The following is a 24,835-nucleotide window of genomic DNA, read 5'->3' as shown; positions in this document are numbered from 1 at the left end:
CATATCTTAAACAGAATTCAAACCCATGTTTTCCTTCTTTCCAATTAAAGGGCATCACTGTTAACTGAGTCATGAAGTTCAATTGTTATCACTGATTTTACATATTAGTTTTGTTGATATGAAAACTAGCTGGTCATATTCTCTTCTCTATGTGATTTATTCTTGAAGTTATAAAGTGTAATATGTATAACTTTGTACAGTTGTAAAACGTAAGCTCAACATAAGAGAGTGAAATGATTTGATAAATTCTTTATAGAAATTTTGAGATGTTAACTGTAAGTATCTCATATAATTAGCATTTCACCTCATAAGTATCACTTATTTGTGCACAGTATGATATTATTTATAGTATTACCATACCATGCAGAAATAATAAATGTACATTGTACTGATCAGGTGTATTGTACAGATCCCTATATTTCATATGATATAATGCAGGATGTATCCAATTAAGTTGTAGATTTTAAAAATATTCATATCTTCAAAATAAACAGAACTAGAAGTGTGGAACATATTCCTCTGCATAGGGGCATGTGAGACAAATTCTTATGTTGGCTGTGTGTGTGTGTGTGTGTGTGTGTGTGGTACTGACACTAATCATGCAGAACAACAATGTATTTCATATGATGTGAATACTGCATGAATGCATGGTTTAATGAAACAGCATCAAGTGGTTGTGCAGCAAGAGATTTGACAGCAGTTTAGTAAACCCTGTTCTTCATGTATGTGTATGTTGGTTTGAAACTTGGAATAGTTGAGACATGACTGTATTCTGCATCAGCAGTCAGGATTAAATGGCCACCCACTTCAACAGCAATGGTAGAAAAGAATGTGTACAAGAAGAGATTGATTGGTAATGTCGTATGAGATTCATAGTGATCCTTTAGGCATGCCAGCAGTGGGGTGATCACAATAGAATCAATGTGTATAAATGTAACTGTTATCTGACTTTTAATATTCAGGCCAGGCCAGTAGTACAAAGATTAAACTGTTTTGTGCTGTGGCCAGAAGAAGTTTATAGACTTTTTTTTTTAACAATACAATGCTTGCAGGAATAATTTCTTCTAGTCATGCTGCAATATTTTAGTGGAGCATGTCAAATGATGTATTCACAATTAATCCATCAGCCAGATGGAATTTCACTGTATTTTCATAGGGAGGTATATGGTTTATCTTTGTGTTTCTCATCATTTCAAAGGATATGCGTGTTAAAAATGTGCCTCCTAATTCCAGAACATCTCATATGTTTAATTGTAACATATCTGTTATTTTGAAGGGAGAGAGTCACAAAAGATCACCATACTAATTATAATTAGTATGATTTAGTATGTTTTTATTGGATCTATAACTAGTCACTAATTATTACAGACTATTAAAAATGCAAGCAATAGAAACTATGTTTTTTTAGGTGGCTTTTACCCACAAAAAAAGTTACAAACTTGTAGTATTATATCTGTACTGTGGATGGGCTAAGAATTAGATAATCCAAAAATCCTGCTTCAGAGAACAGACTTGATGTTCTTAAAACAAATAACACCTCCAATAAGAATGGTGATGGTTTCACAAATGAATATTAAAATTCATCTGTCATCTAATACAGAAACATCCATGCCCATGGTGGGATTCAGATTCACTGTCTTTTGATTACAGAGTGTATGCTATTCACTCAAGATGGCATTTGATGAGCAATGGGTCATTAGTCAGTCTAATTGCACTATTCTATACTAATTCAGGGATTTTTAAGGTCTCCATCTCAAATGTGTGAGCAGTAAGTGGTTGGATTGGAGTTGCAATTTGTATGAGTAGTTCAGAGGTAAGTAAGGTCTTCTTCCTTGAGCAGAAGAGAATACCTCATTTCTTGGATACCAAGGAGATGGTACAATATTTTGAATAAGTTTATGCCAAGAAAGGTGAGAAGTAAGAGTCATTCTAATAAGAGAAATCTCTTGTCCCAAGATGTTTTGTCTTGTCAAAATTATGACTGAAAGAAGCAGGTTTTGTTCGTAAGCAATGAAGTAGAATTCGGTTTTATTAGCATTTAAATTAATAAAGTTGCATTTAATGTGGAATCATTGAAAAGTTGGATAAAGATCTATCCACTTTCACAATAATGTGCAACCAAAGAGAAATTTACAGAAGTCAGAAGAATAACCTTGTAATGGTTACTTACTTAATAAACCTTATACCAAACACAATTAAATGTCTTAGATAACACATAACCATTTGGCTTTTCTATACCTTTTCATAGCATTTTTCCATTGGTGTGTGTGTGTGTGACAGAAGCAAAAAAAAAAAACACCTCTTTTTATTAACAGACGTAGAATTGATACTGGTGATTGTTTATTAGGTGACAGTAGCATAGTAGTTGACTGTTATTATGATTTTGTCTCTTACTTTGGACAGAATTGAATTGAAAGAAATTGATTGGTAATTAGATGGCTCAACATTTCTGTCTTTCATTCTTAGGAATGAGTTGAATGGGGATTAATTGCCAAGTTGCAGGATATCAGTGGAATGGATGAAAGAAATAAAAAAAAGGGCGACATAGAACTGGAGTCAGTTCGGGAGCACAAATTATTTGGATAATTAGAGAAATATCATCATCAGCAGCAGTTTTGATATCCAATTTGGACAAGATTCATTTGATCTCTTCTGGTGAAAAATTGAAGTTCTTATGGGAGGGTCAATGAATGTCTCATGTGTGAAAGTCAGAAGACATTTACAAATGTCATCATTTGGAGGAAGTGTAGGAAGCTGGGGGGGGATTAGTTTTTCTATAAATAATGATGCAGCAGAACCATCAGGATGCAAAAGAGGTAGAAGAAGGATTGGACAAAGTTACAGCCAGTTACTTGCCAAAGGACTTCCATTTTGAGATGGTTAGGTTCCCCACTTTTGACCCTTTCAAAATAAGTTTGGTGATATTGGTTTTCCTGCAACTTTTTTAGCTTTAGTACGTGTACAAAAGGAAGATAGCTATTTTGATGAAAGGTAACATGCTTGATACTTCTCTTGTATAGCCTTTGCACATTTCTTGGAGAACAGAAGCCAGATAAGGCATCATCAGATTCTTGATCTATACTCTCAAAGGGAATATGGGATAATATGAGATATTATGTGATAGATTTACATCATTACTAACTTCCTGCCAACAATTTGCCTACAAATTATTCTATTACTTGTCAGATCTCTGATATTCTCAGATATTATATTTCGGTCTTCTAAGGTCATTCTATCTGCATCCACTTTGGTCTTACTCTGCTCTGGATCTTTTCCTGATATCCTTCGTATCACACCTTTTGTGTACTTTTCTTGTCCCATTCTGTTTAAGTGACCATACCACCTGAGATTAGTTCTGCTTACACACTCCTGGATGCTAACAGTGCAAAATTATCTTTTTATATTAACTCCCACACATGATAGGAATAAGAATCTGCAGCAAATATATGCTGTGTGTGGGCAGAGGTCATAAGCAGAATAATCTCTTGATATTCTTCTTAAACTGGTGAAGGTTGGTGTCCTTTGGAAATGCTTCAGGGAAGGCTGTTTCACAGAATTGAGGTGGATGGAATGAAAGATGCTCTAAATCTCTTTATAGTTGGTAAAGATGTTGAGCAGCTGTTTACAGTCCAAACATGAGAGCATTATTCCAAGGTGGACCAAATGTGAAATTTATACAGAATAAATAACTATTCAGAAGAGCAGTATTGTCTTGAGCAGAAAAGGATGCCAAGTTTTTTGAAAGCTGATGATGTTTATAGAAGTGATACAAATATACCAGGAAAGGTTTGGAGTAAAAGTTAGTCCAAGTTCCTGTAGATCTGGTAGAAATATGAGGCATAATGGATGTTAATTTTTCTGAATAGTGACCATGGAAATATCTAGAAGGAACACATTGCAGAAACTAATCTTTTCTGCTATGGGAAAGTGGATGAAGGGAGTTTGTAAAAGATGTCATTAATCATCTGAACTGCCTTTTTTTTTTTTTTTTGAATAGCGTCAAGAACACCTTTTACCATTACACATACAGAAAAGGATGCCAAGTTTTGTTGAAGCTGATGATGTTATAGAAGTGATATGATTATATCAGGAATGGTTTCGAGTAAGAGTTAGTCCAAGAAGAGAGTTTAGTCTTGACTATTGATCTGAGCATTATCAGAAGTAAGTGAAGAATATCTGATTTTTTTTTTTTTTTTTTGCAATAAAACTAGCAAAACTGTGTTTTGGAAGCATTAAAGTTGACTGGTTATTTTCACCCCAGTCAGGTTGAGATTAGTATTCATGGCACTTATTGCAGGTCATCTTGAGACTTAATATGATTGAGCACTATAAGGCTTGTCATATGAGTGAGCAGAGTGTGCATCATCAACAAAACTATGAATAGGATTTGCAGTCAGTCAAAGTAGATCATTGTCAATCATGAAGAGGGTGGTGAAATGACAGAGCCTTGAGGAACACTGGCATTTACAGCAGGAGCGGAAGAGAGAATACCATCTACCATTACATATATGTTAATCTGAGAGAAAACTTGCCATACATTTACACAAGGATGAAGATAGTCCATATGATAAACTTGAGAAGTCCTGAATGCCAATCCCTATCAAAAGTCTTGGACATGTTAAGTGCATTGACACAGTTCTCTTTAAACCTTTCCATGGAATAGGTCCTGAGGTGCGTGATGTAGGTGAGGAGATCTCCTGTGGATCTAGATTGGCAAAATTCTACTGGTTGGCACTAATTAGATGGCATTTTTCAAGATGTTGACCATTGATAACCTTCAACATTACTTTAAACAAAATTCATGTAAGAGCAATAGTTGAAAGCTTGATGGTAAATATTTATCTCCTTTTTTTGAGAAGTAGTTGTATGTGGGCTTTCTTCCATGCTGTAGGATGGATGCCAGCTGTTTGGTGAGATTTACATCAGGACTGGCTGTCTTTGTGGTATCCAAGTTATTCAAGATTCTTTTGATATCATTTTGGCAGAGGATCACAGGACGCATGAAATGTGATGTTTTAGTAAAATACGGAGGTAGTTTGCCTTGGTCATCTAAGAGAAGAATAAAGAATAAGAGAAGTATAAAGCCAGGATGTCAGTCTTGTCTTAGGTGATGATACACTACCATTAGGATTAGAAATAGGAGATAGCACACAGATGAACAAAACTTGCACTTGACAACTTTGGTGAGGGACCAGAAGGCATGATTACCAGTGACACAAGCAGCAAGTTTTCTAAATTTATCCTTGTTATTTGACTTTGCCCTTTTAATGTTGGTTTTACAAGTGTTGCGGGCAACTATGTAGGCAGTGAAGGAAGCTGTTGCTTTAGCTCAACCCACTTGTAATAGACAGTTTGATTTCCTTGGATTACCCTGGCACATTTCTTAGAGAACCATGTTTAGATATGGGATGGAAAATTTCAAGAGAGTGAAGAATGAGGCTCCATTCCAACATGGATTATTTCTGTAACAAGCTCACAACAGGCATCTAGATCAGAAGATTGAAAATAGTAGTCTGACCATGAAAAGGAGGAGTAAAGGTCTTGTGAATGGTTGAAGGAAGAAAATTCCATAAATGAAACTTGGATGAGATTGTTGGCTGAATTACCAAGAAGAGCAGTCACCTGAACAGATTATCTGGAAGGAGAGCTAGTTAAGAAGAGATCTGAAGTATTTGGTGAGTGGATTGTGAGGAATTCTGGCAGAGAGAGATATGAATGATCTGTTTTAAGTCATTGCTTACAGCAGAAATCTCTGCCTCTCTTCTGGGTTGGTCATTGAAATTCGAAAAAGGGAACCAGTTAGAATTGTGGACATCGAAATCATCAAGAAAGATGACTTCACTGTTTGGAAATTTTGATTGAATGAAATCAAGCTTTGAAGATAGGAAGTCACTCTATCTTTGCAGATAGAGGTCAGAACGATTTTCTGTATTGGGAGAACTGTAGAGGCAGCAGATGAATGAAATGTGGCAAAAAGATTTTAAGCCAAAGGAGTTTTAAAAAAGCGAAATTCTAAATTAGACATTCTTTGACAAGGGATATCAAAAAACATAAAGGATAAGCACCTCCCTTATGGCAGCTGGATGTAATTTGGACAGTTAAATGATTGATGTAGCAGAAATTTGGGGTTCAGTTCGAAGTAGAATATCAGGTTTGAATGCCTGAAGGTGATGATATATATCATGTAAGTTATTGTTTTTGGTTTTTTTTTTTTTGGGGGGGGGGTGTTTATTTTTTAGTTTAACTTCAGGGATGCTATAATTTCAGGTTTAGTTTCATATTTAATGTTTCTAAAGATCATCATCAAATTCCTGACATGTACCCTCAAGAGGTATACAGGATATGATAGTACTCATAGCACTTACACCATTACTAACTTCCTATCTACAATTTTCTTCCAAATCAATATGTTACCTGTCAAGACTTCATCATTATCAGATCTTATATTTCTATCTTCTAAGGCACTTTTTACTGTATCAATCCACCTATATCTTGGTCTTCTTCTGGGTTTTTTTCCTGCCAACCTGGCAAAGAACACTTGTTTTGCTAATCTTTCCTCTTCCATTCTGTTTAAGTGACCATACCACTTGAGATTAGCTTTGCTAATACATTCCTGGATGCTAACAATATTAAGTTCTTTCCTAATATCCTCGTTTTTAATATGATATTGCCACTGATATTTCTAAAGATTAAAAGGGGAAAAAAAATGAAGAGGAACATACAGTTAGAGAAAAATACTCTTTACAATGTCACCTGTACAGAGAGCATCCAGTCTCTAATCCCAAACATGGCCTCAACAGTCTCTCCCCCCCCACAAACACACATTAGTACACAATCTCCTTCCAGACACAACCCAGCAGAGATAGCAGTGAAATTATGTACCAGTTGATCAGGAAGCTTCCTAGAAATGTGTTACAATTTGGTTTAGCTTCATATACTAACTGATGGCTAGCTTGTAGAACTGCTCTACTGCTGAGCTCTGGAATGTTTGACATGCCTTTGATGAGTATCACTCACATATCTAGTCTGAAGACGTCTTTGAAATCTGTGTTATTTCCATTCCAATTCTCAGATTAATAAGTTAAAATTGTTTTGAACACTATCTTGTATACTGTGATAATTTAGCATTTTAACTAATTTCTCTCATATTCTCTTAAATTTATTTCATTGATTTCTCACTATATCATCTGTGCTTATTCTGTTCATTTCCAAATTTGATTTGCAATCTTCACTAAAACTGTGCTCAAATAACTGAATATTTTGTAATTCTAAATAAGGAATTGTTGTGCTAAAGAATTGTACTGTATTGATTTCAGAGTATAATATATATACAGATTGATTTAGGCTATGGACAGTTATTAATAACAGCACCATTTGATGTTAACAACATACCAGGAGAAAATAAATAATTTGTTGAACTTACTAATATTTCAGTGCATTTCTAATTAGCATCTTCAGATTACAAATTACAGCTGTGGTAAAACACACATTACTCAGATTGATTTTTGTAGAAACAATTTGGGTTATAAAGGAACTGATGTTCTATTAAGCCGTCATCTAGAAGCGCAATAAAAATGAAATTATTTCAAATTACTGTCTTCCGGAACTTTGGCAGATAATGCAGCCAAAGTTGTTGGCATTATTGGGATGTGGCATAACTGATTCTAATTCTAAAAATAGTTTCTGAGATTTCTAGGAACATTTCTTCAGCATCAGGCTTCAATTTAATCCTGTGTGAGAAGGCATCCAAAGCTTGTTTTACAGTCCTTGCTCACTATATAGATGATCATAGTAGTTATTATTTTCAAGATGTATGTTAACAGCTCTACCAGTCTGTCCAAAGTAGGCTGAATTGTAGGCAAAGAAAGGTTTTATGCTCCAGGATATGCCAGAGGATGAAACTGATCATTTGGAGAGCTCTATGTGTGGTTTGAAATAAGCATGGAAATTATATGATATTTGTTAACAACTCTAGCTAGCTTTTTTCGATGTGTGAGAAAAATTCCATTCCCTGGAGAGAGAGAATGAAAGTAAGTATGTGCTCTAATCATGTGAATTGTGGGAGCAGTAGCTTATGAAGTATTTTGTCTATTTATAGGGGGTTGTAGCCATTGGCTACAAATGTGTTGTGGAGTTACCTGAGTTCAGTGGCAAAGCTATATCTTTTGGCCAAATAGTTCTTACTTTGTGTATAAGCATTTTGAAGATATACCATACTGGTTTGATGGGTGGTGTGACCTTTTAGTGTGTGTGTGGATTTCTTGTAAACAGAGAGGATAATAAACCATTTGGTGATTGTGTAACTACTATGACTTTCATGGATAGACAGTTGCTTGTTTCTTTTTTCTGTGGTGAAGTTCCTTTTGGATGTTTTGTTTAAATATGCTAAAAATGGATATAAAGTGTCTAGGCTATGAGGCTAAGTACACTGGTTTCTATAAATTAAGGAACATAGAAAAAGAATTACAGTAACCTGGGAGGGGCATATGAAAGTAAGATCATTATGAAAAATGTGACACTAAGTCTAGTTATATACAAACGAGTAGCATTGTTAGTGGTATATGCAAATGAGCCATAGTATAAAAGCAGGTGTTTTGGATTTATTTTTCCATTTTGTGTTTGGAGTGAAAACAAGACATTTTGTGATGATAGCAAAATTCTTGGATATGGCTGCATTGTTTAACTGATGAATTCAGGTGGAGAGGCATCGTAAGTTCAGTCAAAGTCAGATATAAGTAGCCACATGATTGCATGTGAGTTCCATGGTTCATAGACTGTGGAACTCATTCCACTAGTCACAAACAGCATCCCAGAGATACTGTGAAGGAAGGCCACAACCACAGCAGGTGACCAATATCTCTGATTATCTACTTACCGAAATAGGAGTGCTATCCAAATCAGCTATTGCCTAACCTAGCATCACCTAGAAACATTTGTATCTGCTTCCACTGTGTATAGATCTTGAAGGTAATCTGTATGCTAGGCGACTGGTAGTCTGCTTATCCTTATCCCCATGCCACAGAAGAAAATATTTGAAATGGGCCTGGCACTAATTCAACTGGACCCTAGACCATTATGGTTTGGTATTGTTAACAGATGAGTCTCAATTTGCTGACTTGCAGATGATAAAACAAAACAACAACAACAAAAAAGGTAAGTTGCACTAGCATGCCCTGATCTTGGGAGTACCAGAGACATGTTATCATCCTTCTAATATCTGAAAGTGTAGAATGGTGATTTGGGGAAGCATCTCATTTAGGTTGGAGCACTGACCTGTATGTGCTTCCTAGCACATACAGGTCAGTGCTCCAACTTAAATGAGAAATATGAATCTGAATGTTGCAACTTATAGAGATAACATTCCAGCATCATAACATTGTAACCACATACAGATGACATCTGCATGTGGGTACGATAGGAGAGACATTTATCCTACAAGACGATAAGGCTCTTGTGGACCAATATCTTGAAGAAGAGAGTTATATGTATGGACTGGCAAGCCAGGTCTCCTGTTTTTAATCCTTTTGAGCATGCTTGGGATGCTCTAGCTAGATGCATTGCTGTGCTCAATCCCCTCACAAAAACCTTGAGAGTTTTAGGAGAACTTTGCAGGAGAAATGTTGTTATTATCAACTTTACTCCAGAATAACATCATTATAAACAGGTATGAGATGTTGTGAGCACTGTGTTGCTGTGAGAGGTGTCCATATTCCTTATTGAGGCACTTTGACTGCCTCATTCTGACTTCTTGTTGACCAATGTCTTCATATATCCATTATTACTGAATTAAAATTTATTTCCAATTTTTATGGGTGTTTCTTTCGCATCTAATATATTACTCTCCACTGAATTGCATAAAAATTTGTCATACGGTTTTGGCTTATTGTAATTTTCCTCTTTGTTTCTTAATTTATCGAAACATTGTAGCAAATAATCTACTTATCATCATACCAGATTGGGTTGTGTGTAGTGTGTTGAATGCTTGGATTTTTTTTTTAGCAATTTCACTATGAAATGGGCCAAAAAGAGGGAAGGAAGACAACTGTGGGAGACAATTATGCTGCATAGAAGTTGTTGTAGCTCTCAGAGACTATTTTTGGAATCGCCATCAGCTATGAAACATTCTCTTAACCTCAACAAGTTTGGCTATATTAATTTGCCAAAAATCTGGAAGACAGTCATTCTAAGATGATATTTAGCCTAACTTTTCTGAATTAACTGTTTTTATCCACCCTAAGAGGTTGCTTTGATAGGACATTAGTTCCTTTTCAGTTACAATTCAAATTGTTTCTACTACATTCTGATTGAGTACTATGTGCATTACCACAGTTGTTTCTTGTTTGCATTTATAGCAAAAGAAAAAGACCACAAGACTAGTGTATATGTCTGGAAACTGTGTTATTCTTCAAGTTTGCCAGAAAAATTCCACACATTTTTGCAGGATGAAAAAGTTGTTTCTGGAAGGAAAAACTCTGCCATCTTTTTATGAGAACAAAACACATCTTCATTTGAAAAGCCATTATAATGATTTGTATGCTAAATGAGATTTGAGTCCAGGTCTTGCCAGCCAAATGCCATTATAGATACCATTACAGTGATTATACTTTATGTGTTCCAGATATGCTGGTTAGAAATACAGCAAAATATTAATAAATACAAAAAAAATTCAATTTTGATATCAATTTTAAAGCCACGTTTCTTCATAAAGCAATCCATATAGATGATGAGTAATAGTGGAGAGAGAGCATGGACTCTTGTCCTCTACCTGACTTCATATTGCACCATCACCATTTTCTTGTAGTGACATTTTTAAATGTTGACTTACAACTCAAATGTAATATGGAGTTCAGTGCTACTTGTATACTGGCTGAAGAAACTCAGGTGCATGAAGAGGAGACACTAGAGCTGTTGCATAAACTGAATAAGAATTCAGCAATAGGAGCTGATGGGATATATCAGCTCAGATGCTGAAAAAATGTTCAGCTGAACTGGCTGTATAACTTGAGTCTTAGCACAGGGAAGATTCCACAGGAGTGAAAAGCATGTGTGATAATTCCATGCATAAGGATGGTGCAAGGATTGATGGGTCTAACTATCGACCTATCAGTATTTCTGGAGTAGTAGTGAACAGTTTGGAAAAAGTTGGTAAAAGCTCATGTGCAGAAATAGGTTAACACAGGATCTATGCTTATGTTACTCAACCATGCAATTCCATGAACAGCATGGTTGAGTAACTTCTCACATTTTATGATGTTGCAATATTTTTGGTCTTTCCTATGGATTTTGAGAAGATACACTATGGAGACTGTTACACAAGGGCCAGGATATAAGATTGAATTATAAACTATTAGCTTGAATAAGAGGATGGCTGATTGACAGATATCAAAAAGTGGTGTATGTGTGGTCTGCGCCTGTGAGATTTAGGGACTACTAGTATTCCCTAGGGATCAGTCCTTGGTCCACAGTTATTTGATCTTTACGTTATGATGATACAGGCTGGAAGACATGAATGGTTATCACTTAAATGTTTGTTATGATATGCTTAGTACTGCTATTGCTAACTGCTCATTTTTTAATTTTCTGTTTTTAATTTTTTTTTTCTTTCCCTGCGCTTTACTGTGTTATATTCTTGCTTTTCCATATGAGAGTATCAATTTTTTGCATTTTTTGCACTGCTATTGCTAACTGCTCATTTTTTAATTTTCTGTTTTTAATTTTTTTTTTTTCTTTCCCTGCGCTTTACTGTGTTATATTCTTGCTTTTCCATATGAGAGCATCAATTTTTTGCATATTTTCCATTTTATCATCTTTTATATTCTTAGCTCCATTACTGTGTTTGGTATTAAATATATATTAAAATATAAAATCTCTCATACACAACTCAACAACTTCTTTCCAATCAATCTGACTCTGGTTTCAAATCCCACTGTGTGTGCATGGATGTTTGTGATTTAGGTGGGAGAAAAATTTCATTGTCTGTTGGGTGTTTGTGTCTTTATTTATTGAAGATTTTTTTATTTTATTTTATATTTCTAACTTTGTGTTGAAACTGTTACGTACTATGGTCCCACATATAGGACCAGAAGAGGCCTATTCCTCAACAATATCCTGTGCTATCCAGCTCCAGACCTGGGGATTCAAAAAGTCATTCTCTGGTCTGGAGTTGAATTGCACAGGATACTGTTGGGGTGTAAGCCTCCTCTAGTCCTATGTGTGGGACCATGCTGTAAGTGTGACCTGCAAGACATTTAAAGATAATATCTTGAATCAGCCTAAGAGAATCCAAAGCTTAGTAAGCCCATATAACTTCGCTGACACCATACATCTTTAAAAGATACAGTTGCAGAGGTAAATTTTGGTACGATGTGATGTTCTTCCTGAAGTAGCCATACCGTCTTGGTTTTCAGCATAGTAGGCAGCTTTCTCATGATGGAGGGTAGTGAGTGGTCACCCAACATCCACAACTTGTTTGTCAGTAACGACTAACTCATCTTCTCTCTTTATTACAAAGTCAGGCTTTCTTAATCCAATGTTAGTTCTATAGTGGGGTTCTACTTCTGTTATCCAACCTTTGTTCAACCTATTCTCATTAACAGCGTTTCTCAACCTTTCTAAGGCCAAGGACCAGTAAAATGCTGAAAACAATTCTGCGGCCCACGAAGTTACATAGGCGTAGCTCGGGGAGGGGCGATTCGCTCCTGGCGTCACTTTTTTGGCGCTTAAGAAATCTTGCCTTATTGTCTATAAAACAGCAATTGAGTGATGAAATAGACTTCGACAATATCATCGACGATTTTGCGAACAGAAAAACAAGAAAAATAACATTTTAGAATGTTAGAATTAAAGTTTTACTTCAAAAATAAACATAGTGTTTTAATTTATTTCCCTATACATTATTTTGACTTTTCATAATTTTTTTAAAAAACTAAGTAGGAATTACCAACATTTCGGAAAAACTGTGTCATATATACCATAATAAATCTAAAAGCATGTTTTGAATACATATGGAAACATAAGTTAAGGGGATAAAAATCCCTTATTGTTTTTGAGCCAGTAAGCGAAACTAAGATCGTAAACTACGATCTGAACGTTTCATGCCGATGAACTGTCGGCGGATCCAAGCGTAAATGACCACTTGGTAGTGCCACATCAGGGCAACTCGTTGCAAAGGTGGAGCAAGATCCCTCACTATTCTTGATATTTTCTCATAATGTAAAAACACACAGCTCCTAGGAGATGTAGTACTGTTTTACATTATGAGGAGAGGTCACTACCCAGACCGGTTTCAACCTTTTTTGAGGTCTCATAAGCCTAGGAGCTGTGTGTTTTTACATTATGAGAAAATATCAAGAATAGTGAGGAATCTTGCTCCACCTTTGCAACGAGTTGCCCTGGTGTGGCACTACCAAGCAGTCATTTACGCTTGGATCCGCCGACAGTTCGTCGGCATGAAACGTTCAGATCGTAGTTTTCGATCTTAGTTTCGCTTACTGGCTGAAAAACAATAAGGGATTTTTATCCCCTTAACTTATCAACCTTGCCAGAAAAAAATAGCCATTTGGCTTTTCATCTTAGTTATAATATGTTATAATATAATATAGTGACACACCTTTCTGGCAATCGTATAGCGAAATTATGTAAGTTCTTTTCATTTAAACTCTGATATTCTAGGTCTAGCTACTCACTGATGAGACCTCAAAAAAGGTTGAAACCGGTCTGGGTAGTGACCTCTCCTGATAATGTAAAACAGTACTACATCTCCTAGGAGCTGTGTGTTTTTACATTATGAGAAAATATCAAGAATAGTGAGGAATCTTGCTCCACCTTTGCAACGAGTTGCCCTGGTGTGGCACTACCAAGTGGTCATTTATGCTTGGATCCGCCGACAGTTCGTCGGTATGAAACGTTCAGATCGTAGTTTTCAATCTTAGTTTCGCTTACTGGCTGAAAAACAATAAGGGATTTTTATCCCCTTAACTTATCAACCTCGCCAGAAAAAAATAGCCATTTGGCTTTTCATCTTAGTTATGGAAACATAATTAATTAAATTGGAAGTGTAAACGATTAAATGTGTATCATCATTGAACAAAGTTTTAATTTGTATTAAACAAATAAATAATATGATCTAATTATGTTGCTACTTACTTTTAATGAGATGGTTGAGCTTCTCGGCCCTTGCAGAATTGCTGCATATCTGGCTCAATATTGGTAAAATTCAGTCGAAGATTGGCACACACACGAAGACGATTTCTGTATTTTGTTTTTATTTGAAGCAATGAAAATCCTTTCTCACAATGATAGGTTGTAGAGAACTGCATGACGATTTTCAATGCTTCTTCAGATAATTCAGGAAATTCACTTCTCACTGAAGGTGAGATCCAAAATCGAGCCAAACCAAGATCACGGAATTGCATTTTAATTCCACTGTCACTTGAAAGCTCAATTAACTGTTTTTTTTTTTTTTTTTTTTTTTTCCCTTCCCGATAACGAAAGGTCGTTCTCGTGACTGCAAGCCTGAAATGGATCGCGAACCCACAGAAATTTCTTATAAAAGTTATTCGGAAAATATGTTTCAAAATTCCGTTTCAGATTTTTGAGGTGGTCACAAACCCTTTGCAAAAAGTCAGAATCAACAAAAATATCATTTTCCACTAAAAAGGATTCCAATGTTGGAAAAGGTGCAAATTGTCTGTCTTTTACATAATTAATCCATAAAACAAGTCTTTTCTCAAATGCCTTTATTTTGTCATAGGCATCAAGAACAGTTAAAAATTTCCCTGAAGGGAGAGATTTAGTTCATTTAATTTCGAAAAAATGTCTGAAAGATAGGATAGTGTTGATAACCATGCTTCGTCAACAAGGAGTGATGCAAAATCAGAATTATGTTCATTTACAAATAATAAAACTTCGTGCCTTAATTGAAATAACCTTGTTAGTACTTTGCCCCTAGAAAGCCAGCAAATTTCAGAATGAAGTAAAAGTTGTATATATTCACTGCCCATTTCATCGCAGAGTACTGAAAATAACCTGTTATTTAATGGTTGATCTTTAATAAAATTAACTAGTGTTACAGCGTTATATAGCAGTTTTTTAAATTCTGGTGGCATTCCTTTGGAGGCTAACGCTTCCCTATATATGAAACAATGTACCCAATTCATATCCGGAGCTACTTCCTTGACCATAGAAACAATTCCACTATGCGAGCTCCATCCGAAAAGAAGCCTATACAATTTTCATTACTGGATCCCTTTATGTATTGTGTAATTATTGAGAGTGTGAAATATTTCTTCTCCAGTTGTTCGGGATGGCAAAGTTCTACAAAACAGAATATCATCATGAATGTTGTTAGCATGCACATATCTTACGTAGCATATTAACTGTGCATCACTTGTAACATCAGTAGTCTCGTCTATTTGTAATGCATAATAAGGGCTCTTAACTCTTTTGATTAACTGAGATTCTACCTCACTGCCATATCATTAATTCTGCAACCAACAGTGTCATTTGAAAGAGGAATCAAATCAATATCTTTTAGTAACTTGTTGCCAAACATCTTTTTTACCACATCTTTTATAGCTGGACGTAGCAAATTTTCTCCGATAGAATGAGGTTTCCCTGTTTTCGCTATGCGCAAACTTAAGAGATAAGGATGCTTCCAGTGCCTTGCTATTAATGGAACCCATGGCCGAAACTATATCTTTCCCATGATTTAATGTACCTAAGCATCGCTGAAAAAATTCAATTGGCTTATTTTTCACATCACAATGTTTAGTTTCTAAATGGCATCGGAGTTTCGCAGGTTTCATGCACTCGTTTGACAACACTTCAAAACACAATGAGGTTTCTGTTCACTTTCATCTCCACACCAAGTAAACCAGAATTCCAAATATGAACTGTTATATTTCCTACTGTATTTTTTCTTTAATTGCTTGGTTCTTCTTCTTTAATAGTATCAGATTTACTCGCCATTACAACACTTGTATGACAATTTGGATAAGCATCACCTGTTTCATTTGCCCTTCTTTTCAAAGTCCTAGCTCTAAGCCTCTTTTCCATTATTAAAAAACGTTTCCGAAAAATATATAAATATATAATACTGGGGTTAACTCAGGACACACATTGTCCAAGTTTCACTTACAACTTCTCAAGATATACTGAGCCTTGGTTGAAGGAGGGAAACCTTCAATAATAAAAATCAATAAACAACAAGCAATTGGTTGAAATGTGGAAACATATGTTCACTTCATATCTGGAAAAACAGCAAGGTAAGGTGGAAGCAATAAAACTATATTATTGTTCACTTCACCCCTCTTTTATTATTGTCATTCTGCCGTTACAAATTTAGCGGCAGAATGACGAATAATAAAAAGGGTGAAGTGAACAACAATATAGTTTTATTGCTTCCGCCTTTGAACATTTTGATGTTATTTGTTTTTTGTTTTTTTAAGTCTCCATTTGATTTCAATAATTTTCTTACTTATTCAATTTTAATTTGTTTTGGTTAGATAATTAAAAAATATATATTTATTTAATTAATTTAAGCTGTCTGCGGACCACCTGTCCCATCATCGCAGACCACATGTTGAGAAACACTGTCTTCCTACACATACTCTCCACGTATGTGCAGTAACAGCATTGGTCAACATGAGCCAAAGTTTCTATATTCTGACAGTCCTTGTCGTCACTTCTTCCTTCAGTTGTATGAGCTTGAGTCAGTATAGCACTGATTCTTGTCTTAATTAAATCTGTATATTGAAAACCAGGCAGGAAATGTGCTCCATCTTTGATCCATTGATGCTGAAAGGGAACAAGCTTAGATTTTTGTAATGCAGCTCCATCGACCTGAATGGTGCAACATTAAAGCCCATCTCCTTTGTTCAGCTGAGACAGTTGTAATCAGTGTCTTTCCATCAAGCACCTATCCAGAGGTTCGTCGATAATCATTCTTAATACGTGAAGTCCTAGAGACAGCAAGATATACATTAAGTGTTTTGAAAAAGTTCCATGTTTGGTCTCTGGCATTGGATTTCTGCATTATGTGGAAATAAATAATAATACAGTGTATATATATATATATGTGTGTGTGTGTGTGTATACACACACACACTGTATATATATATATATATTTTTTTTTTTTTGAAGGAAAAATCTTTAAACAAACCAGCAGCTTATCTAAGGGCAGTCCTTTGTCTCCTGTGCTAGCTAACATTTTTCTTGAAGACCTTGAGATAAAGACAGTTTCTAGCGCTACACTAAAGCCAAAACTGTAGCTTCAATACATAGATGACATCTTCCTTCTCTGGGAATATGGTCCAGAGCACTTACAAACCTTCCTAGATCATATGAACAGTCGCCACCAAAACATCAAATTTATATTGGAACCTGAGGTGAACGGTGCCCTCTCCTTTTTAGATGTAAAGATTACTAGGATGCTTAATTGTCTCAAATTTTCTCTTTTTTGAAAAACAACTCATACGGACAGATACTTACATGCCTCCTCTCATCACTTCCCTCCGCTGAAACTTGGAATTATCACCACTCTGCTCATCGGGCGAGATCTCTAATTTCAGAAGAAGAAGATCTTCAAATCGAACTTAACCACCTCAAAAGTATTTTCTTAAACAACAGCTATTCACCTCGAAGCATTTCTCACCGTCTACACCACGTCTCCAACCTCAGCAAGTAGATAACTTGAACCCTATTGCACACATTCAATTACCGTACATAAGTTCTCTATCGTCCAGATTGGCAAAAATCATGAAGAAATTTAATATTACAACTTACTTCACTACCCTACCAAAACTTCGTTCTTTCCTACCAACTTCAGTTCCCAGGAGTATATAAAATCATCTGTAGTTGTGGGAAGCCGTATTATGGGCAGACCTATAAGTCTATCTCACTACGACACAAAGTGCATCAACGTGATATCTCTTACAACAGAACCCGTGCAAGTGCCCTCTCCAGTCATGTCCTTTTCTCTGCGAACTCTAATTTAGAAGAGCGCAAACACCAGATAGATGGAATCTTACTACAAATATCCATAAGTGCCCTGATGAACTAGAACGACGCATCTTAGAATCGAAAGAAATTGTTCTGTACTCCTCACACATGAACAGTAATTTAAATTATAGCTTACCCGATTCACACAGTGCAGTAATTCAGTTTTGGCATTCTCAAAATAGTTACCACTCATTAACCTCATGCTAGACACGCCATGCTGACACCAGTATAAACTTGACTGTTGTTGTTCTTAACTTGTTTATATGAGAAGTTCATTTTTTATCTTGCCAACTTTCCAGTTTTTTGTGATAGTATGTACACCTGAAGAAGTCGGCATTCCAGCAAAACTAGTTGTGTTCTAATTAAAGTTTTTGTCTTATCTTGGTGTTTCTACTTCTAGTAGTAAGACTTATACGTTGGTTAGACATAACTGGTAATTAATTTACGGAATTGACAACGCATATAAAGTAAATTAATTAAAGATAACTTTAATGAATCACTTCTATATTTCGGCAATGTCACATTGCCATCTTCGGGAACATAAAGATATGGTATGTGCACTAAGGAACTAACAAAGCAAATGAGGAAGAAAATAAGAACTAATTTTGTTCCTAAAGTCCTAATGGTGCCCTCTTGCGGGCTAATTTGGTAGTCTTGGCAGTTGGGCTGAAGTTCTCAAAATGAAAGTCTCCCAAATTTGGGGCAGTTTCATGCACCCAAATTTGTTGAGGTTAGGAACGTTTTTTAGAGCTGCTGAAGATTCTTTGAATAGTCTTTCATATTTAAACTTGCTGCGATGGATTATTTTTGTCTTCTTCCAACGAATTTTATGGTGGGTATCTAGGGCATGGTCTGCCAGCCCAGAGCGGCTGTACTGGTGAAACCGGATGTAGTCTTGGTGTTCTGAAATCCTGATATTTGTTGTTCTGCCTGTTTGGCCAAAGTAGGACAATTTGCAGCTGCAAGGGACCTGGTATACACCAGGTAGGTCTAGGGGAAGTGGTTGGTCTTTGGTAGAGCGGATAAGGGATGCCAACTTTTTATATGGTCTGTAACAGGAAGTAAGGTCATATTTTTTGAGGATATTAGTTATTTTTTCAGAGGTGCCCTGGATGTAGGGGATAGTGATAGACTTGGTGTAGTCTTTATTGTGGAGCGGGGTTGTGGTTTATAGGTTTTAGTATTTTTTGGATTTTTTTGGGGTTGTAGCCATTGGCTAAGAAAGTGTTGAGGATGTGGTTTAGTTCCATAGTCAGGGCCTTGTCATCTGAGCAGATTAATTTTGCCCTGTTATATAGTGTTTTTATCACCCCATATTGTTGTGAGGGGGGGGGGCGGGAATTGCTGGTGAATGTATCTGCCAGTGTGGGTGGGTTTTCTGTAAACAGAGAAAACCAAAGTTCCATCAAGCTGGCGGGTGATTAAAGTGTCTAGGAAGGGGAGGGTGTTGTTTTCCTCTTTTTCTAAGGTGAACTGGACTCTGGGATGTTGGTTGTTTAAGTGTGCTAGGAAGGAGTGGAGTGTATCTGAGCCATGTGGCCAAATAGCAAACACATCATCCACATAACGAAGCCAAATAGTGGGTTTTTGTGGGGCGGAGTTTAAGGCTTTCTCTTCAAATGTCTCCATAAAGAAACTGGCCAGTGATGAGCAATACCGTGATTTTTCAATCATAATACGAATTGATATTGCAGAACTTCTGCTACGTAATTTAGCGTGTAAAAGTTGCTTTCAAGTTGCGGTGGTGGATTATCCATGTTAGTAACATGGAGAAAAAAGACAGAAAATGTATTTCGGTAGAAGAAAAGATGGGAATTCTGTGACGTTTAGTTTGGCATGTTGAAACATGTGTGCATGTAGCAAAAGATCTTGGACTCTCCGTGTCCACTTTGAACATGATAGTAAAAAACAGGTCAAGCATTGAACTCATTGCAAAGCAATATCTGGTGTTATGTCAAAAAAAAAAAAAAAAAAACGAAAAGCAAAACAATTAAAGATTTTTTTTAAATAGATAAATGTAAGTAATTGTAAATTCATTTATTTTCAGTTATTAAATTTTGTAATCGAGTATGTAGACTCGCATACCTAGCAGTAAGTCATCTTTTAGCCTTTTTTTAATGTTTTTTTACATTTCCTGCTATTTACACTTTTTGCCATCAGTCCCCTGAAAAGTGTAAAAAAAGGGGTTTTACTGTATATATATATATATATATATATATATATATAGGAAGATTGATTTATTCGATTGATATACATTTTTTAAAAATTATTGAATGACTAGAAACTGAGAAAAATGAAAACAAAGTTTAATAGCACAACTAGTTTTAGCTTGTATCAGCCTTCTTCAGGTGCACATTACCAAAGAAATAACCAGTAAAACATAGAGGAAATAACTGCAAATAACACGGAAAGTTAGTGTATATATATGTTCAATGCAGAAACGCTGAAGTCTGCGCATTCAAAACTGTTCTCTCGTTAGCTTCATTGTTGGGCATATGCATGCATATAGCATCTTGGGAATGCCAATATTTGATCGTAGCACAGTGACAGGCTGAAAGGTTGTAACTCAGATTGTTGTTGTTGTTGTTGAGATGTAGGGGATTGAGAATGATTTCTTTTGATTCTATTATCTTTCATTCTTTCTAATTCATCCTAGCAACGGAAAATGTTAACAGACTTGTCCCATAGGACTGTATGACTAAAGTTTTCTTCATTGGAATCGGCCAAGAACAGAACACGACTAGACAAAGAACTGGCTCGTATTCTCCTGTAACTGACGTCTCTCTTATATTCTTCAATGAGTAACTCCATCGATTTCTCTGTTTGGCCAAAGTATGGTATATCACAGTTGCACCAAATCTGGTAAACACCGGGATATTTAAGGTTGTGATGTCTAGATTTTGGATGGCCTACTAAGGAGCAGATTTTCGGAAGAAGAGTAAATAAAGTTCTTATGTTGTATTTCCTAAGAACCTTGGAAATTTCAAGGTTCTTAGGAAATCCCCCCCCCCCCCACATATCAACAACAACCTGAGTTACAACCTTTCAGACTGTCATTGTGCTACGATCAAATATTGGCGTTCCCAAGATGCTATACTCATGCATACACCCAACAATGAAGCCAACCAGAGAACAGTGTTGAATGCGGAGACTTCAATGTTTCTGCGTTGAATATATATATATATATATATATATCATCATCATCAAATTCCTGCCATGTACCCTCAAGGGGCGTACAGGATATGACAGTACTACATAAAAAAATTACATCATTACTAACTTCCTATCTACAATTTTCCTCCAAATCAGTCTGTTACTTGTCAAGACTCCAACATTATCAGATCTTATATTTCTATCGTCGAAGGCACTTTGTACCGTATCAATCCACCTATATCTTAGTCTTCCTCTGGGTCGTTTTCCTGCCAACTTGGCAGAGAACACTTGTTTTGCTAATCTTTCCTCTCCCATTCTATTTAAGTGACCATACCTCCTGAGATTAGCTCTGCTAACGCATTCCTGGATACTGACAATGTCAAGTTCTTTCCTAATATCCTCATTTTTAATATGATATTGCCATTGATGCCATCTGTTCATGCCACTAATCTTTCTCAGGACTCTCATATCTGCGGTCTCTAGTCTTTGGTCAAGTGTTTTACTTCTATATATATATATACACACTAATTTTCCGTGTTGTTTACAGTTATTTCCTCTATGTTTTACTGGTTATTTCTTTTGTGATGCAGCTGAAACTAGTTGTGCTATTAAACTTTGTTTCATTTTTTTTTTCTCGGTTTCTAGTCATTCAATATATATATATATATATTTATATATATGACAGAATGATCATTGACTCTGTTAACATACATAGTTTTATGAAGAATTAAATGACTAGAACCGAGATTTAAGTATAAAGGTTTTAATATAAAACACTACTAGTTTAGTTTCGGCCTGTAACAGCCTTCTTCAGGTGACATTATAAATAAAAGAAAAAAAAAAAAAACACTAAACATTGAAGGTTAAAAGACTATGAACAACACAGACAGTCTTTATACATAATTAGCATGAAAACATTGTAGTTGTATTTGAAGCTGTTCTTTCGTTTGTTGCATTGTTGGGAGAGTGCATCTTTGCTGCATCACGTGAACGCCAGTACATGATTACAGCTGAATGACTATCTGGGAGGTTGTGGCTTAAGTTGTTATTTAGATGAACAGGATTGAAGTTGCAGTGACGAAATAGAGAGAAAAATTGTGGAATCTAGAGAAATCGTCTTCAATCCTGTTCATCTAAATAACAACTTAAGCTACAACCTCCCAGATTGTCATTCAGCTGTAATCATGTACTGGTGTTCACGTGATGCAGCAAACACGCACTCTCCCAACAATGCAATAAACGAAAGAACAGCTTCAAAATACAACTACAACGTTTTCATGCTAATTATGTATAAAGACTGTCTGTGTTGTTCATAGTCTTGTAACCCTGAATGTTTAGTGTTTTTTCTTTTATAATAATGTCACCTGAAGAAGGCTGTTACAGGCCAAAACTAGTAGTGTGTTTATATTAAAACCTTTATACTTAAATCTCGGTTCTAGTCATTTAATTCTTCATAAAACTATATATATATATATATCAGGAAGTAGTAACAATGATATTTATTACCTTAGGTATCATAAAATTAATAATTATTATAAATTGAAATTAATTGATATAAATCTTTATTTTTCTTCATTTTGGTAAGAAATGTTTTAAGTAGGTAAATGCAGGGAAAATGATATGCCTTAAGATTTAAGAAAGTTCAACAGTTTTCTTTTCAGTGATATATTGAAATTTAAATCTAATTCTAAATGGAAAAATAATTTTGTTTAAAATGTGGAGCATAGTTGACCACCGTTCTCTCATCATTTACCAGTGGTGGTGTACTGTGACACACTTCATCAATGTAAAGTTCCATTATCACACTTTTTTTTAAACAAAAATTTTTTTAACCTCTCCAAATTTGGGTGTCGATAGTTTTATGGTTAAGAAATTGTTTTCTCTAATTTTAAAGTTCTGCATTTCTTATAAGTTTAAGAATGGAAAGCCAAGGAGATGGAATCAAGCCATATCCTTGGATGCATAAAAAAGTATGAAATAGTTTGTGCTTGAAGGAAGTACTTTTTGGTAATTGTGGCAGTGCACACACACATACACAACGTCAAGCTATATTACATTTCAAGCAGTATGACAAAGTGACAATGATTTGATCAATTGTTATTCTACTGGCCTGATCTCTAGTGGGAAAAAAACTACATCAAACCTGTATTCTATTTATAACATCATCACTAAAGGAAAGGATATGATAAATTAGTTTGCAGCACATCTGGTTCATAATGTAAATTGTTGTGTAAATGTCATTAGTTGGTCTACTATGCTCTACAATATAAACATTTACTAGCATTTCAATCACCTAGAATGTTTAAATTATTGCCATCAATATTGCCACTAGATTTCTGGTCATATATTGATTTCTGTTTAGGCTCTGGAATGGATTCGAGAAACAGGAGAACATTATCTGTCTAGTAGAAATACTTTAGGGGAAAGTACTGAAGAAACAGAGGCATTGCTGAAAGAGCACAATGAATTTAAAGGGAATGCCAAGGTTCTTAAATTTTAAAATTTCTAAATTAGAGTGGAAATATGTGATAATTTAAATAGATTTTAAGCAAATAATTTTGGAATTTTTCTCTGGAATGAGAGGTTTATACTTGTTCTCTGTTGTTTCTACCTTTTTTCCCCCTTTTAATTTTATTTTGTGTGTTATTCTCAGATTACCGTAGACTAGGCTCATAATCCTAGAGACAGTATGCATTGATGAATCCAGTGGATCTCTACTGTTTTCTAAAATTCAAAATCATCATTAGTGCCTTTATTGACTATAATTAAGTCATTCATAAATTTTGTCATCTATCTCCCCCCCCTTCCTTTTTTTATGCTAATGTTGCCAATTTGTAGCTTGAATAATATGTATGGTTGAATAATCTCAATTAAGATGTCATTGCAATCAAATGAAATATATTAGTACGTTACTAATTAACTGCATAAACAAATATTTCAGAATGATTAACTTATTCTATTATCTTTGTCAATGCTATCAGCTAGGTTTAAATCATGCAAGGAATGACTAATTTCTTCTATATTTGCAGTTAATAATGTATCTTCCTTGTGTAGTTTAAACCTAGTTATTGGTAATTAATGCCCGAGAAATTTATTAATCATTCCAAAATATTTGTTCTTGCAATTAGTAATAAAGTCATTTTTCTTTTCTTTTTACTGTGTGACAACATATATATTAAGAAATAGTACTCTTGTCACTATTGTTTCTTCTGATACATGTACCATTTCTTATGTATATAGTACACACATATAAGCCTTCCTACCAGAAGTACTCACTGTGCACTACTTTTTGTGTAATATCTGAGTAGTATTTACACATACCTGGTACTGAATTAGAAATCTTCATGCACATGTACATAAGCGACACTTATGCAGCATATATGCAAAATACTTGGTCATGTGTGTCAACTATTTGAGAATGCTGCTGATTTGCAATCATCAATAGTATTGATCATGATGGGAAAAACAAAGGATCTTTCACAGTTCAATAAAGGGCTTATTTTGGGTTTCTGTCTGGCTGTAGCCATGATTTTGTAAACATCAAAGTTGACTGGTTTCTCAAAAGGTGAGATATCCCGGGTGTTTAATCATTGGAAAAATAACCCACATTGCTTGTCTAAGAGACATGACTGTGATCCTAATACAGACTGTCAGAGAACAAGATTGCTGCCATCTGGGGAGG

The 24,835-nt window shown here is 35.3% G+C and overlaps 1 protein-coding gene across 1 annotated transcript in view; it reads left to right on the top strand.

The window, feature by feature from the left end:
* Positions 1-24,835, top strand: part of trio (trio Rho guanine nucleotide exchange factor) — a 1,056,141-nt gene that overhangs the window by 428,881 nt on the left and 602,425 nt on the right. Inside the window, exon 23 of the mRNA XM_090403001.1 lies at positions 23,516-23,638. Within this exon, the coding sequence (XP_090259127.1) occupies positions 23,516-23,638 (123 nt within the window). The remainder of the gene's footprint in view (positions 1-23,515; positions 23,639-24,835) is intronic.

Source organism: Typopeltis vanoorti, chromosome 2 (assembly GCF_054136105.1).
Source record: "Typopeltis vanoorti isolate ZY-2024b chromosome 2, IOZ_Tvanoo_1.0, whole genome shotgun sequence".
Classification (NCBI taxonomy): Eukaryota; Metazoa; Arthropoda; class Arachnida; order Uropygi; family Thelyphonidae; genus Typopeltis; species Typopeltis vanoorti.
This window is presented reverse-complemented; position numbering and strand designations above follow the sequence as displayed.